General features: G+C 38.6%; 1 protein-coding gene across 1 annotated transcript in view; it reads left to right on the forward strand.

Moving 5' to 3' along the window:
* Positions 1-16,968, forward strand: part of COMMD10 (COMM domain containing 10) — a 202,414-nt gene that overhangs the window by 45,307 nt on the left and 140,139 nt on the right. The window contains exon 5 of the mRNA XM_075541418.1: positions 4,009-4,119. Within this exon, the coding sequence (XP_075397533.1) occupies positions 4,009-4,119 (111 nt within the window). The remainder of the gene's footprint in view (positions 1-4,008; positions 4,120-16,968) is intronic.

Consider the following 16,968-nt stretch of genomic DNA (forward strand, 5'->3'; position numbering starts at 1 on the left):
ACAGATGTACATGTCTGTAATTAGGCTTCTCTGTATGCACTTTGCCTCCTACTCCTTTCCGCTATTTCCTTTCGCTTTCCTCCCGTCCCACTACCATGTTTAGCCTTCATTCTGGTTTCAGTAATTCCTAAGTATCAGTCTTAAGGCATGCGACCAGATTTGCCTCTTTCAGTTTCTCTGTCTCTTTCTTGTTCTCGCCACTCAACCGTGAGAACCCTTGGCCTCTGCCTTACTGGGGCAAGGACTGCATAGCTGGGAGATGCCCAAAGGGCATCCCATCCTGTCAGCTAGCCTCCTGCTCAGAGGCATTCAAGTTTACCTGTGGGCCAGCAGCTTTGCCTCAGGGTTCTTCCACACAATTGTGATGTTCCGCTGCTCTGTCTCATGGTCTTGATGCTCTTCCTTTGCTCTGTATCATGGTCGCAATGCTAATGGCCTATTGTTTTATAACATGTTGTTCAATTTGTGTTTTTTGTTTGTTTCTCTATGATCATATTAGGTTATACATTTTTTATAAGATTGTTACATAAGTGTGTGACCTTTAGTGTATCATGTCTGGAGGCATGTGATACTGATTTGCCAATTGTTGGTGATGCAATTTTGATATCTTGATTAGGTGCTTGTTTTTCTATTATAATTATTATTTTTCATTTTATAATTAAAAAACTGTGCATAGATACATAGAGACTATGTAATTATCCCATTCCTCCTCATACTTTCTCCACTTAAATTTAGTGTTTATAATTACACCTGAATCAATTTTTATGACTTTTCATTTTGATACAATTGCAAATTTAGAAAATTTAAAGAATAAATCATGAAACTTGTATTTAGCTTTACCCAATTAACCAATTTTCACATTTGCCTCATTTACTGTGTTATTCTTTCTCATCCTTATGTTTTCCTTTTATTCCTCTCTCTTCACACGTATGTACATTTTTACGTTCCATTTTTTTCCTGATCATTTTGAGAGTAATTTGGAAACATTGTAACTCGTTCCTACTAAGTAATCTAATGTATTTTTCATAAGAACAAGATCATATTGTTTTGTAACTAGCACCATTATCAAAATTAGGAAATTAAACACAGATGTAAAATAATTGTATAATTTATGGTGTATATTCAAATTTCAGTAATTATTCCAATAATCTTTATATAATTTTTCTTTTATTAGGATCAAATATGTCTTTAAATATCTTTAAGAAGCTATTGTAGTTCCTCAGTGTCCTGTGTTTGTTGACACTGACATTTTTGACATTTATTTTGTATAATTCTTCTTAGTTTGGCTGAGGTCTCCCTTTTTAGGGGGACAGCAAGGTCCTTAAGTTGATAAATTTAAAAAAATTATTAGCTCTTTATGCCATATTGTTTTAATATTAGTAACAAAGGGTCTGCTGACATTGATAAGGTGTTGGTTAGGTTTGTTCATTGTAGAGTTAGTCTTTATCTTTTTGTAAATAATTTGGGGGATACACTTTGAAATTATAAAAGCACTGTTAATTTTCAATCATTTATCTACCAGCTTTGGCATACATTGATAATTTTTCTGACTCATATATCTATACATACATATTGAGAATCTATCAGGAAGGAATTTTACTTCTTCATTTGTTTACTTATTCATTTAACTTTTTATGGCAATGTGGACTAACAATCTTATTTTAGCCAATATGTTATACTATTAATAATTACTGTATATACTTGAGTATAAGCTGAGTTTTTCTGCACATTTTTAAATGCAGTTTTTATGGTAAAATTAGGTGCCTCTGCTGATACTCGGGTTGGCTTATACTTGAGTACATACGGTATCTCTGTCCATCTCATACAGCAGGTTTATTGAGTTTTAATCTATGTACAGTAAAGTCCACCCATTTTTGATGTGTAGTATGATGAGTTTCAACAAATGTGTATATTTGTCTAGTCATTTATCCATCACTGCCCACAAGGGCAGTTCTACCCTGTCCTATCGGGTGACTGTGAGTCAGCAACCACTCAATAGTTAGAAGGCTTCTTTTATTCTTTTGGGTCTGTTTGTTGTAAAGATAAGGAGCCCTGTTGAAGCAGTGGTTAAATTACTTGACTGCTAACCAATAAGCTGGCAGTTCAAGTGCACCTGCCTCTGTGTATGAGAAAAATGTGGTGCGTAAAGGTTTACGGCTTCGGAAACACTTTAGGGCAGTTCTGTGCTGCCCAATGAGAGCCTGATTGCTTCGTGGGTTACATGTTGGGCTAGTAATCTCAAAGTCGGAAGTTCAAAATACCTGTTGATCCGCAGGAGAAAGATGAATCTTTCCTTTTTCTTCAAGATGGACAGTCTTGGAACCTGCTGGGGCCGGTCTACTCCATCGCACAGGGCTGCTGTGATTCAGAAGCAAGTTGATGGCAGTGACTACAGAGCAGTGTACTCTAATAAAATTGCTAAAACTTGGAGTTAATTTGGTCTAAGTGGATCTGGTCTTAATCATATTTGTGCTGCTAACATGAGTACTTAAATTATTTTTACTGAACATTGAACAAATATAAAAAAACCATACCCAAATCACTGCCATTGAGTCAGTCTCAATTCATCTTGACCCTACAGGACAGTTTAGAACTTTCTCCTGAGGGCTTCTAAACCTGTAAATCTTTACAGGAGTAGAAATCTTCATCTTCCTCCCATGGACTGGCTGGTGGTTTCGAACTGCTGACCTTGTGGTTAGCATCCCAACTCGCAACCAACTTTGCCACTAGTTAAATGTGTTAATGATCAGTACATCAAGGATCCTTACTTAACATGCCCCATTAAATTGATTTTTTACTTTTGGCATTATGGATCATGTCTCCACAACATCTTCTCCCTTTATACTCATAACCTCTAAAAGGCTCAATGCTACAGCGAACAGAGTTCTGTCTTTATTTTCTCATTTCATCCTTTCTTGAACAGATACTACTTTCATTGCTCTCTTTCCAACTTGGCCGTGAGTCATTGCCATGATTCTAGCTGTTGAAAGTCTTTCAAGTTAAGCAATTAGTATTCTGGTCCAGTACAAATTGTGCGGCTGCCATTCTCATGCAGTCTAGCTAAGGTGGCTTTACTAAATTCATTATTAAGGTCATGTTGTTAGAGTCATATGACAATTGCATTTCACAGAATTTCCTTAAATATTGACCGTTCCAATTCACAGGAAACTAAATCTGGAAACATATTCTCAAATATTTCTGAGGTTGAGTAAACAATCAGCTGTCAAGTACAATCAAACCACATTTATATTTCTTGATTTTTTAAGAGAAAACTTAAACTGTTTTAATTTTTCTTTACCCTTACCTGATTTAATTTTGCCATTGTGTTCATTATTAAGTTCAAACTTGTAATTAGTTTCTGTCATACTGGGAACCGTAGTCAGTCAGTCAGTGCTTTGGAAAGATTGATAGTCTATTGGGTACCACCTGCTCACTAGAAGATACCAGTTCACTGCCTGGCTCTGTTCCAGTCACACTCAGTGTGTTGAGCTGTGTGAGCCTTTTGCCATCTGGGTACTTTAGTTCCTTTCAAAAAACTGTTTTTAAAGAAAAATTGTTACCTGTGCTCCACATAATGCAGCAATTTTTGAAAGACACATCAGAGTAATTAAAATGCTTTGCATCAACAGATGTGATTTAGTAGTTGAAGAATATAATGTTTTAAAATAATTTTCTTTAAAACACTGTATTTCACCACAGTAATTTGCCTTGCAAAACTACTGGCTCTTATGGTGTGCTTCATTGCTTGATTCCTTAATTTTTGTGTTTAGAATTGAGTATATTTAAAGACAACTTTTATTGTTTGACTTGACAGATGTGGCAAGAGACCAATCTAATGGACCCAAGGGATAATTTACCCTGTATGCAGGTTAAAGGAACTTGTAAGATCAAGTTTTCTTGAAGTCCAAGCTACCTTTGTTTATCCCTGTTGAGTGGAAATTTGTGTCAAGGTGCCTGTTTTTTGTGCTTCTGTACCATCTGATTTCTGTTTGCACTTGTCTTTTATAGCTAGAAACTGTTGAATGGCAGCTGAACCTTCAGATGGCTCATTCTGCTCAAGCAAAACTGAAATCTCCTCAAGCGGTGTTACAACTGGGGGTGCGCAATGAGGACTCAAAGGTAAGAATGGCAGCACGGTGGCATGATGCATTTTATTTGTTAGGTCTTCTACTTCATTGTTTGGGCATTTCAACCAATTAGGTGGCTAATCACTAGCCCAAAGGTTGGGTGTTCAAACCCACTGAGAAGCACTTTGTAGGACAGGCCTGGGATCTGCTTCTGAAAGTTTACAACCTTGCGAAGACCGTGGTGCAGTTCTCCTCTGTACATGTGGGCCACCATGAGCCCATTCGTGGTTGCACTTCTTTAAATGTTGGTCATTAACTTGGGTATTTTCATATCTAACTTATTTAAATCTATCATTTCATGTACATTTTTGCTAGAAATTTAGGGATTTAAAGCCAAGCTAGCAAGTATATTGATTCAACTTGACAGCAATTAACAACGAATCCTCTTTTATTGTTAGTAGAGTTCTTGCTTTCTGGTTTGAACATTTAAACATGATTCATTTAATTTAAGAAAAAAGTATTACCAAAATGACAGATCTTTATTTATGACAGGTTTTGGTCTCAGATTTAAATATCACTTTGTGGTGTACCTGGAGAAGTAGCTAGTCTTGCAGGAGATTTCATGTCTTCTTTTATGTTCTGTAATGGGAAAAATTGGTGGGGTTCTTAGAAAATATACTTTAAAGGCTTTATATATTTGTGGATGTTTTGTTTTTAAAGGTACATTGAGGTATTATTGTTTGTTGTCCAAGCAATGCCAAGAATATGATGAGGATATGAATTGTGTTCATGTATGTGATAGTATGTACATATGTGTTTAAATATCATCTCTTGGAAAACAAAGTTTTTTTGGTATTAATTTCAGAACATCTTGAAAATGGTTTTCAAAGATCACAGAGTTGCCTTAGAACAGTTTTTCTTACTGTGATAGAGAAATGTGTACTTTAGGTATCACTGAGAACAATTTATTATATACGTGTCATTAGTTATATCTCTATAGAAGAGAAAAGTGGGAAGCAACCTTTCTCGTCTCATAAGACAGAGTTTTGAGTGAGGCTTTATGAAGATCTGGGAAAGAACGATTACTCTGTCTGAATACATTTTGAGAAATCATGCAATCAATGTTACTTATACCGGCCATGAAGGAGGGTACTTTTACTTCTGAGCACTGTCATTAGTGCTCATGTTCCCATGTGCATCTCTGTTCTCCTGAACAAAGTGGCACTTCTTGAGGGCTGGGGCCAATGCCCATCCATGGTTACATGTCTTAAATGTCATGTCATTAACTTGGGTATTTTCATATATAAGTTATTTAAATTTATCATTTAATATACATTGTTGTTAGAAAATAATAATTTTTAGGGATTTAAGCCAAGCTAGGAAGTATATTTTCTCTTCCCTGAAAATTTAGTAGCTAACCTTGTGCAAGTTACCTAATCTTTGTGAAATTTTCTTTGTCTGCAAAATTAGGTAATAGTATCTATCTTACAGAATTGTTAGGAAGATTAAATAATTCAAATTACTATATGAAATGCTTAGTCCAGTGCCCATTATTAAGGTAAATGTGCAGTAAATGCTAACTACTGTCACTATTATAATGATCAGTGATGTGGGTTTTTTTTTAATTGAATGAAAAGGTAAACTCTTTTATTTTATGCTGACATACTGCCATTGAGTTGATTCCGACTCATAGCAACTCCCAAAGACAGTGCCACTGCCCTTGTGGCTCTCCTGGACTACAGCTCTTCATGGGAGTAGAAAACCTGTTTCCTTGCAGAGCAGCCGTGGTTTCAAGCTTGTAGGCAGCAGCCCAGTGCATCATAACTGTTCGGCCACTATGGCTCCTATAGTTTATGTCAGAGCCGTCATTGAATTTATTGCTTGATAAAACTGGCCCTTTTTTCTTTGCCTTTATTCCTTCCATTTATTTCTTGCTCATATTTTCCATACTCTTACTGACGAGGAATTGGGAAAGGAAAGGGCAGCTTGGAAAGCCCCCTTTTCTCCTATGGCCTAGAGAAGCATTCCTTAAGGTGTAGATATGGAATATACAAGATTACTTCACAAATGAAAATACATATATGCATATACACTACAATTAGTGTTACCTCATCTCTTTTGTGTTTCTCACGTATTTATTTCCAAGTTTATTTCTAATTGCTTGTTTCCCAGCTTACCTTTGTGAAAAATGACTGCAGGTCTGTTACACTTTTCAAAAATTCACTCACTGCCGGTCCGATGAGTAGATTCTGACTCATCTCGCCCCTCTAGAACAGGGAACAACTGGCCCTGTGGGTTTCCTGGACTTTAACTCTTTACGGGAGTAGAAAGCCTTGTCTTTCTCTTGAGGAGAGACTTGTGGTTTCCAACTGCTGACCTTATGGTTAGCAGCCCAAAGTAACCACTCTGCCACCAGGGCTCTTGGTTTACACGTCTGTCTAGGTGTGGAATGAGTAACAGCTCTACTAGACCAGCCATGTTGTTCGTTCATACTTTACTGCACAAAGGCAGTGGACATGTAACACTCAGCCCATCGGAGTCATGGACTTTGTGTTTGCATGCTGCTGTCTTGATAGTTTGAATAAATTGGTAGATGGATTGATCAGCACATTGGTTTGGTTTATAATTTATAGAGAGCTGGAACATAATTTTCATTGCCAAACAAGCAGGAATATTTTCTTTTCATGTTGTATACAGAGTTAAGTCAGCTTCTTTCTCTGTACTTCCTGTGTCATCTATAGCATAATGTGGATTCAGTCTCTCAATTTCTATTACCTCCTAATAAGTAGCTCCATGATGGTGTCTGAGTATACAACGACCAGAAGCCCGAACAGAAGCATGCCATCCCCAAGTGGTATGAGCCCCAGCTGTGCCAGAGAAGATTCCTACCCCTCTCTCTGGAATCAGTGACAGGCTGCAAACACGACTACCTGAAAAGGATTTTTCTTTTGTTTACATTCTCCCAGGTTTTTAAAATCTACTCTTTATAATGTTACTTCATATGATCCTTTGATGAGAATTTTTAAAATTAACTCTTGTTATTAACGACCAGAGACTACTTTTACATCATATATTTGCTCTATTCTGAAATGAGAATTGAGAAGAATTCTAGACAGGTTTAAGTATTATTAAAACATTTGAAGAATATTTTAAAAACCAAATTTGTTAAAGAGCTTTTATTCAAAGGATGCTTAGGAATTGTTCAGTTTACAATGCAAAATACTATAAAGTACCAAGCTGTGATACTTAGGTAAAATTGGCATTTAAGACAAGAAAATTGGTGTTCATTTCTTAAGTGTATGTCATAGTAGAGTTGCCTTTAAACACACGTATATTACAATTTATTCTGCAAGGATTAGAAGTTGCATAATTTGTGAGAGAATGCTTTGATGATACGCAATCTTGGGCTGCTGACCTGAAAACTTACTGTAAATTCACTGAAAAGTCTGGTTTGTGAAAGCTTTTTCTTCTTTTAGTTCCAACATCCACATAAAAAGTGCAGCTTGCAGCGAAGTTTTAATTGCTATCGCCTTAGATAACATTGTTTTACTTTGGTCTCCTCTCTCTTAAAACATTTGTCTCAAGGCTTTCCTGTTTTGCTACTAAGTGTATCATGAAAACGGGCGATTCTAGCTTTTCCTTCTGTATTTTGATATGTGTTCTAGGTGTTTCCAGTGAATTTCCAGTGTGTTGGTGTTTGTCTATTGCATTAGGAAAGTAAGAGTATTTTCCTGTTTCACAGAACTCACAAGGACTTTTTGAGCTATTTTCATGATTTATTTTGCTTGATTTCATTAGGGGGCAGTAGAGCTCTTTGCTTTCTCTGGCATTCACAGTGTTGTTTGAAATAACATTGAAAATAATTTGTGAAGTCAGTAGCTGTGGGAAATGCTAAGTGTTTATATTTCTAATCTGTATATAACAATAGAGTCCTCTTGTTTCCATCAACAAAATTAATGCTTATTAATCTGATATGTATAGAACAAATAAATGAAATCATCATGATTTCCGCATTTGTTAATTTGTGTATGTTCAATTGCCAACATGAGATTTATTAAACAGTCTTCCACACTATGGGCTTTTTTGGGGTTTTATTCTGTTACTCATATTAATCTCTATATGAGAAACAAGGGTTATATTATCCCCAAGAATTTCATGGATCTATTAGGTTATAGTGCAACTGTTTCTAGTCTAAACACAGAATCTGTTGCACTAATTTATTTAAAAGGAATAGCAATGTCATATGTAACAAATATGAATCATTCGATAATGACAGTACCATTGGAATTTCAAAATATTTTAAAAGCTTAAATACCTTACTTAAAAAAATCATTTTATTGGGGCTCTTACAATTCTTATCACAATCCATATAATACATCCATGTGTCAAGCACATTTGTACATTTGTTGCCCTCATCATTCTCAAAACATTTGCTTTCTACTTGAGCCCTTGGTATTAAGTTCCTCATTCCCCCCCCCTCCCTGCTCTGCCCTCCCTCATGAACCCTTGATAATTTATAAATTATTATTTTGTCATATCTTACACCATCCAACGTCTCCCTTCACCCACTTCTCCACTGTCCATCCCCCAGGGAGGAGGTTATATGTAGATCCTTGTCATCGGTTCCCCCCTTTCTACCCCACCCTCTCTCCACCCTCCCGGTATCACTACTCTCACCACAGGTCCTGAAGGGCTCATCTGTCCTGGATTCCCTGTGTTTTGTTCTTCATCTTGTATTATTGTATTTTCTCCAATAAATTTGATCTTCCAGGAACATATGAGGTGAGTTCAAAATATTCATGGAAAAATTCTTTTTAAAAAAAACTTATTTTACTAGGAGCTCATACAATTCCTGTCACAATCCATGCATACATCAGTTGTGTAAAGCACATTTGTACATTAATTGCCCTCATGATTCTCAAAACATTTGCTCTCCACTTAAGCCCCTGGCATCAGCTCCTCATTTTTCTTAGCTTTAAAAAAAATCATTTTATTAGGAGCTCATACAACTCGTATCACAATCCATACATACATCAATTGTCTCCCATGTCCCCACAGAACTATCGGACCCGTTGTTGTTTTCTCCTCCAATTATTCATCCCGCTTATCTTATTTAGACAAGACCTGTGGAGATAATAACATGCACAAAAACAAGACAGAGCACAACCAAGCAACAATATAGAACAAAACAGCAAACCAATGACAAAAACAAAAAGCAAAACAAAGCACAACAAGAAAGAGAAGCTTGTAGTTCGTTCAAGGACTGTTGGCCTTTAGGAGTATTTTCCAGTCCAGTCTGTTGGGGCACCACACTCTGGCCCCAAATCACACCTTCAGCATTCCTTGGGGACCTCACTGCTCCATTCCCTTGCTCTTTTGTTGCACCCCCTTAATGTTTTTCCTCAGTGTGGTGGGGTCCGATCAGGTGCAATTCCCTCACTGTGGCTGTGGTGGGACCAAGCCGCCCTACAGGCTCCAAATGGTCCCTGCTCCAATAGAGACAGTGGTGGGGCCACGGTCAAGCCCCAGCTAGCCTCCACTGAGGTAAGCCAAAAGTCCCCATCCCCTCAAAACCCCTTGGGTCTGTGCCTACTTATCTTTATGATGCTCCTCCTGCGTTCCAGCAGTGTTGAATTTCCCTCTAAGCAGCTCTCCTGGGCTGAATTCTTGGGAGTTCCTCTGGTATGTGTTACTCCATCGCCATCTTGCTGAATGTCCGAAAAATTCTTTAAAAAAATATATCATTCTTCTTTAAACTTTTTGAAGCCCCTTTATAGACAGTCACCTGGTTACTAACATCTGATTTACTAATAGCTCTTCCAAAATAGCAAACACACTACCATCAAGTCAATTCCGACTCATAGTGACCCTATAGGACAGCCAGAACTGCCCCTGTAGGTTTCCGAGATGAGACTGTGACTCTTTCAGGAGTAGAAAGCATATCTTCGTGTGCCTAGTTGTTTCACACTGTTGACCTTGTGGTTAGCAGTCAAGCTCCTTACCCGCTATGCCACCAGGGCGCCTCTTATTACTTTCCCTTTAATGTTGTATTAAAGCAGCCCAGGGGCCATAGTGGTTATCGCCGGGCTGTTAGCCACAAGATCCGCCATTCTAAATCACCCCTTAAACCTCAGTTTAAAGCTACCGTCTCAGCCTCATAACCCACAGGAGAAGCTGTATATATTTATTTATTGGGGTGGGGGTGCCCTATAGGGTTACTATGAGTTGGAATCAATTTGATGGCAGTGAGTTTAGTTTTTTTTTGAAAGGACCATCCAGAAGACTTGAAGTATTTCCTGATTAAGATCAAAGAATACCATCTTCAATCTGGATTACAACTCAATTTAAAGTAAACAAAAATTCTCATATGTGAACCAATCAACACCATGATAAACAAAGAGAAGCATTGGAGTGGTGTCAAGTATTTGATTTTATTTGGTTTGAAACCATTGTCCATGGAAGCAGCCATTAGGAAAATAACTTATTGCAAAAGTGTTAAAGAACAAATATGTCACTTTGAGGGCTCAGGTGTGTCTCCACCTGTGCATGTGAAAGCTAGATGGTGAAGAAGGAAAATTGAAGAATTGATGCATTTGCATTACAGTGTGAGTAAAGAGTATTGAGTATACCATGAACTGCCAGAAGAAACATAGGCAGAATGCTCCTTAGAAGCAAGGATGAGGAGACTTTGTCTCATGTACGTTGGGCATGACAGGGGACACAAATTGTTGGAGAAGGATATCGTGCTTGGGAAAGCAGAGTGGCATCAAGAAAGAGGAAGGGTCTTAAGAGGTATCGAAACGGATGCTGCAATAATAGACTCACACACAACACTTGTGAGGATGGTGCACGTCTAGGCATGGCTTCATTCTGTGATACATAGGGTCGCTGTGAATCAGAATGGACTTAACTGCACCTGACAGTGGGATTGAGTAAAACTAACCCAGAGGGCTTCTTAAGCTGCTCTTTTTCCACTTTGAGAAGAAACAGCTGCAGATATTCATTAATAATTGAAATGTGGAACTTAGGATATATGAATCCAAGGAAAAGTGGAAGTTGTCAAAATAGATGTAATGCTTGACAATCTATATCCTAGGAATTGCTGTGCTGAAATGGACTAGTATTGGCCCTTTTGAATTGAGCAGTCATAAGATTTACTGTGCCAGGAAAGGCACAGTGAAGAGGAAATATCACATTCATCAACACAAAGGACATTTCAAGATCACTTTTCAAATACAAAGCTGTCAGATAGGATAATATCCAGATGCCTACAGGGAAGACCAGGTAATACAAATATTATTCCAATTTGTACACTACCCCTAGTGACAAATATCATTAAATTTACTTTTGTACCCACTTTGGCAGTCTAAAGGTGATCAAAAGTGCGATTAAGATGCATTGATTATTTCCTACTGATTACAGTAGTGAAAGTTAGAAACAGAGAGAAGGGATTTGGAATATATGACTTTGGTGATACCACCTGATAGATAATTTTACAAAACCCGTGGTTCTTAATTGAAAATCCATATTTTGAACAACATAAATAGCAACTATGCACCTGAGTCCCACCAGACAGAATACGTAGGAATCAAATCGACTGTATCTATGCAAGGAGAAGCCTGTTACCTTGGTCAGAATGAGGTGAGGAGCTGAACATGGTACAGACCATCAGGTTTCATGTATAAGTTCCATTTGAATATACCAATTCCATGAGAGCCATTATATAACCTTGAGTGTATGTCCTTTGAGGTTAGAGGTCATCACAAGAATAGATTTGACACATTGAGCAGTTATTACTGACAACCAGAGAGTTGTGGGATGACATTAGGAACATCATATATGAAGGAAGCAAAAGATTATAAACAGACAAAACAGCTTAAATACCAGAAGAGACTGTACACGTTTCTTTTGAATATGGGATAGCTAAACGTGAACAGAAAAAACCCCTGAAAATAACTGAACAGAAGATTTCAACAGGAAGCTTGAAAAAAGGTGATGCAATATTTTCAAGTTGAAAGAGTCGAAGAAAAAACTGAAGCCCATCTTTGGAATATCGAAGAATTATGTGGGCAAAGCAAAATTGAACAACACAGGAAACATCAAAAGAAGAAGGAAGAAATAGTCACTTTTCCAAAAAGAACTGGTAAATACTCAAACACTTTAGGAAATAATGTATGATTAAAACCAAACGGTCTTGAAGGAAGAAACTCAGTCTGTTTTGAGCCATTGATGGAAAACCAAGTGAGAAGTTTCAACAAGTTGATGCCACACTGGCAGTTCTCAGTTGTCCGTGCCAAGACATTTGGAAGGAAGACACCTGGCTAACAGATTTGTACCCATTTCAAAGAAAGGTGATCCAATGGAGTGAGGAAATGATCACACCATTTCATTAAAACACACATGAGGAATATTCTGTTGGAGATACTTAAATATGACTGTAGCGTAACTATTTGACAGGACATTTTAAGAAATTAAGCTGAATTCATAAGAGGACTAAGCCTATCATTGTTGATATCTGGTGAATCTTGGCTGAAGTGAATATTAAAAAGATCTATGTTTTATTGACTAATTAAAGACATTTGATTATGTGGACCATACCAAATTATAGATTATGTTGCAAAGAATGAGAATTACAGAACATATATCCAGTTGCCTTATGTTTATGTGATGGGTGGACAATGAATAAGAAAGACTGAAGAAGAACTGATTCTTTTGAATTATGGTGTTGGTGAAGAATATTGAAAGTGCCGTGAATTGCTAGCAGAACATATAAATCCGCCTTGCAAGAAGTACAGACAGAACGCTCTTTAGCAGGGAGGAAGGCAAGACCTGGTGTCATGTACTTTGGACTGGTTACTAGCAGAGACCAGCCCCTGGAGAGGAGACAGCATGGTTGCTGTAGCAGCGGGTCAGGGGAAAAGAGGAAGACCATCAGTGAGATGGACCGACACATTGGCTCTGACAAATTTGTTTAAACATAACAACAGTTACAAGGATGGGTAATGCTTGCTTTTGTAATAGGCTTGCTATGACTTTGAACCAACTGTATGGCACCTAACCACCACCATTTTGGACATCATTTAAGAGAGAAACCTGGGTGCTTTTTTTTTCTCTCACAAATAGAGTAAAACCACCTCGCCAACAGAAATTTCATTTATTTTAATGTTCAGTTGGGTCTTACCTATGCTGTTTGCTGTTGTTAGGAATATTGAGGCTGTTCAGATGTGCAGTAGAACAAAACGCTGGTCATGTGCTGTCCTCACAATTGTTGCTGTGTTCGAGGCCATTGTTGCAGACACTGTGTCAATTCTTGTTGAGAGTCTTCTTTTCCATCTACCTTCTACCAACGATGATAGTGTCCTTATTTATTGTTCAGCTTTCACACGCATATGAGGCCATTGGAAATACCATGGCTTGGATCTGGCGTACCTTAGTCCTAAAAAAGACGTCTTTACCCTTTAACACGTTAGAGTGAGTCCTTGTACAGCAGCGTTGTCCAGTATAATACAACATCTGATTTCTTGACTACTGCTCCCACAAATCTTGATTGTGGATTTGAGGACAATGAGATTCTTCACAACTTCAGTCCTTTCTCCATTTGTCACGGACATGCTGGGATGCGGAATGAAAGGTCAGCATTTCAAAACCACCACCCACCCTAAGACGGGCTTTCTATTCTCATCAAGAGTCACAGTCTTAGGAGCATACGAGGGCTTTTCTACCCTGGCCTAGAGGGTCACTGTGAGCTGGCATTGGCTAATGGTAATGTGTTTGGTGTTGTTTTTGGAGTTACAGCCCCGTAACCCCAGAGTGGCAGTTGTATTCCGCCCTGTAGGGTTGCTGTGGGTCAGAACCGACTCAATGGCAGTGAGCTATTAGTTACTTATTATGTTGTTAATGCATCCTGTGTGCTGTAAAAGGGACTTTATGGACAAGTAATTATGTTTTGGAGTGACTTTAGGTGGTTTTAAGTTAAATTTGATTTGATATCTTTATTTTTTTAATTTTTGAAAAATTGTATATTTGGAAAAAGTAAAAGAATTTTAAAGAGATTTTTAAAACATCCTCTCCATGTATTTATTATTATTATTTTATAGGGAAGCAGAGAACTAGGACATGTAGAAGTTAAACTGTTTTCCCAGGTTATGTAACTAATAAACAGTAGAGCCGGGGTTTGAAACTAGCCAGTTTTATTTGAGTTCTCTGCAACATTCATCGGTAAGATATTGTTTTATTTTATCTATTTAATAATTGAATAGTTGATTCTCTAATATGTGTATGATAGGAACCTGAAAGCTATTCTAAAATTCAGTAACTTATTTTTATTAAGAATTTTTTCTTCCTTCAGAGAGTGGATCTGCTGAGGACGAATTCTTTGGGATTTGGAAAAGAAGTGGGCCCTTGGCTAGTCTAAAAGACCTGGGAAAAACGTGGAGCTAGACTTTATATTCTGGACTTCATGTTCTGTTAGTGGCATACCCCCCCCCCCCCGACGCCCCGCATAGGCTGGCTTTCTGGAAGGTCTTCTATGGACTGGGCTTCTGTACTATCCCCTCCTCCTTTCGGGTACATAGCTTCTGGTATCCCAGCCCTCCAGCACCTCAGACTTCACGTTGTGCTCTTGTCTCAGACTCAAAACTCAAGAGGCTGTTCAGTCATTGTGAGGCATTGTGTGAACATCTTGTCTTTCTTTCCCCGGCTGGCCGTTTCATTATCTCCATTAAGCAGTCTCATCTATTGACAAGGACATGTGCTTTATTCTGCCCTTCCCCTTCCTTTGTGCTAGAGAGGTATGTGCAGAAGCATGTCTCCATCTCTCTTTTGTGTTTAAGATTCTTGCCAGTTTCCTTCTTTCTATCACCCTTTTTCCTCTTGCCGGTTTCTGACTAGCCAATATCACCAGGCATGACACACTTTTTCAGGGACTGGTGGCTAATGACAGCAGGTCCAAAGTATGTGAGCTGCAGTCTTGTCGTCCTTGCTGCCAAGGAGCCTTCTGGTTGCAATGCCTCCAAGGCGGATTTGCTCATTCTTTCGACAGCCGACGGTGCTGTCAGTATCCTTCACCAGCAGCACCGTGATTCAGATGCACCGATTCTTCACAGCCATCCTTACATGCACGTGGGAGGTGGACATTGACGGAGCCATTGAAAACACTATGGCTTGGGCCAGGTGCACCTTAGTCTTGAAAATGACACCCTTGCTTTTCAACACTTTAAAGGAAACTCTTGTCTAGAAGAAGAGGCGCATCATGTCCTTGTGATAGTGAAGAGACACACGGTCCACAGTACACATGGCCGGGTTGGATTTTGTTGGGAGGGGACATGCTGGTTTGTCATAGTAGGACACAAGGAAGCGTGTGGGGGAAAGCTGTAAATGTCTGATTGCTTCTGTCTTCTCAGTGTAGTCATCAGCTTGGGGGAGTGGAAAGGCCTAGGAGGTCGGAGAAGAGACAAGAGAGTGTGGAATAGTCATTTGGAGATTGGGAAAATCAACAAGCTACTTATTTTAGGGTATTTAGCACTGTTATTGAACCGTGCTGATTGCCCATTTGAGATTTGTTACCATGAATCTGAAATGAGCTGTGAGGAGCTTGTTCATTTTCTTCATCCATTTTTGCGGTACTGTGCAGATGTGGAGTAGGTGGATAATTGAGTTTAATCAGGGTTTTTTCTTTGCCAGGTGTGAAGGGTGAGAGGGACAAGGGTGTGGACTACATTATAGAAGGGGATGATTTTGGTAAACTAACTTCAGAATCTAAATTGAGCCTGGTGCAAAGTGAGGACATGCTGACTGTAGAAGTGGAGTTTGCTAGTGAGTGAGACTCTGGCTAGAGGGAGAATTGGAACTCTAGGCAGAGTCTCACTCGAGTAATTTCTGGCATAGAAGAGGTCCCAGTGGTTCTAGTCCAAGATCACTCAAGGATTTAAAAGGTTTTAATCCTCAGAGTTCTGATGTGTGTATTATATTTTTTTAAGTGGAGGAAGTAGATACACAAAAATCTGCTATCAGATCTGCTTTGAACCCTTTCAGGAAACTTGCAGCCAGAAATGGTGTAACTATATTTGAGATTGGTTACCATGAATCCTCATAGACTCACTGCCATCGAGTTGATTCTGACTCACAGTCATCATATGGGCCAGGGTAGAATTGCCCCTGTTGGTTTCCGAGACGAATTCTGTACAGGAGTGGAAAGCCTCCTCTTTCTTCCTTGGAGCAGCTGGTGGTTTCAAACTGCTAATCTTGTTAGTAGCCCAACACCTAACACACTACACTTCCAGGGCTCCTATGTCTAGATCTTAGGAGTATGTAGCCAGTGGCTACTCACTGATCTGAAATAGAATTGGCAGAGCAATGAATATGTACTTTATTTTATGATTTATCCTGCCCCCCTGCTATTAGCAAAAAGAAGAAATAGATTAATCAATTTTTTACCAGAAAATTAGGTTATATTAATCTGCTCTCTTCTTTTTGCTAGTAGCCAAAAGGAGGAATGCCCTCAATGAGGTGGGCTCACACAGTGTCTGCATCAATGGGCTCCAACAAAGGAACACTAGTCAGAAAGGCTCAGGACCGGGCAATATTTCATTCTGTTGTGCAGAAGGTCGCTGTTGCTTGGAACCAACACGATGGCACCTGACAATAACAATTTTTACAAAGTTGGATACCTTGTTTCAGAGAAATTTTTATTCCTATGTATAACCAAAGGAGAAAAATACATTATGTGCATTTTTAGATGTCATATTTTGTGTGTGAGTATGTTTTGCTGTGGTTGAGAATATCCACAGCAAAGCATGCCAGTTTCTTCATGTAGAGTTTAGTGGCATTGGTTACGTTTTTCGAGTAGGGCTACCACTGTCACCTTTTCTTCCCCATTCAACATAAACTCACAGCCCTCTAA

This window comes from Tenrec ecaudatus, chromosome 2, assembly GCF_050624435.1.
Source record: "Tenrec ecaudatus isolate mTenEca1 chromosome 2, mTenEca1.hap1, whole genome shotgun sequence".
NCBI lineage: Eukaryota > Metazoa > Chordata > Mammalia > Afrosoricida > Tenrecidae > Tenrec > Tenrec ecaudatus.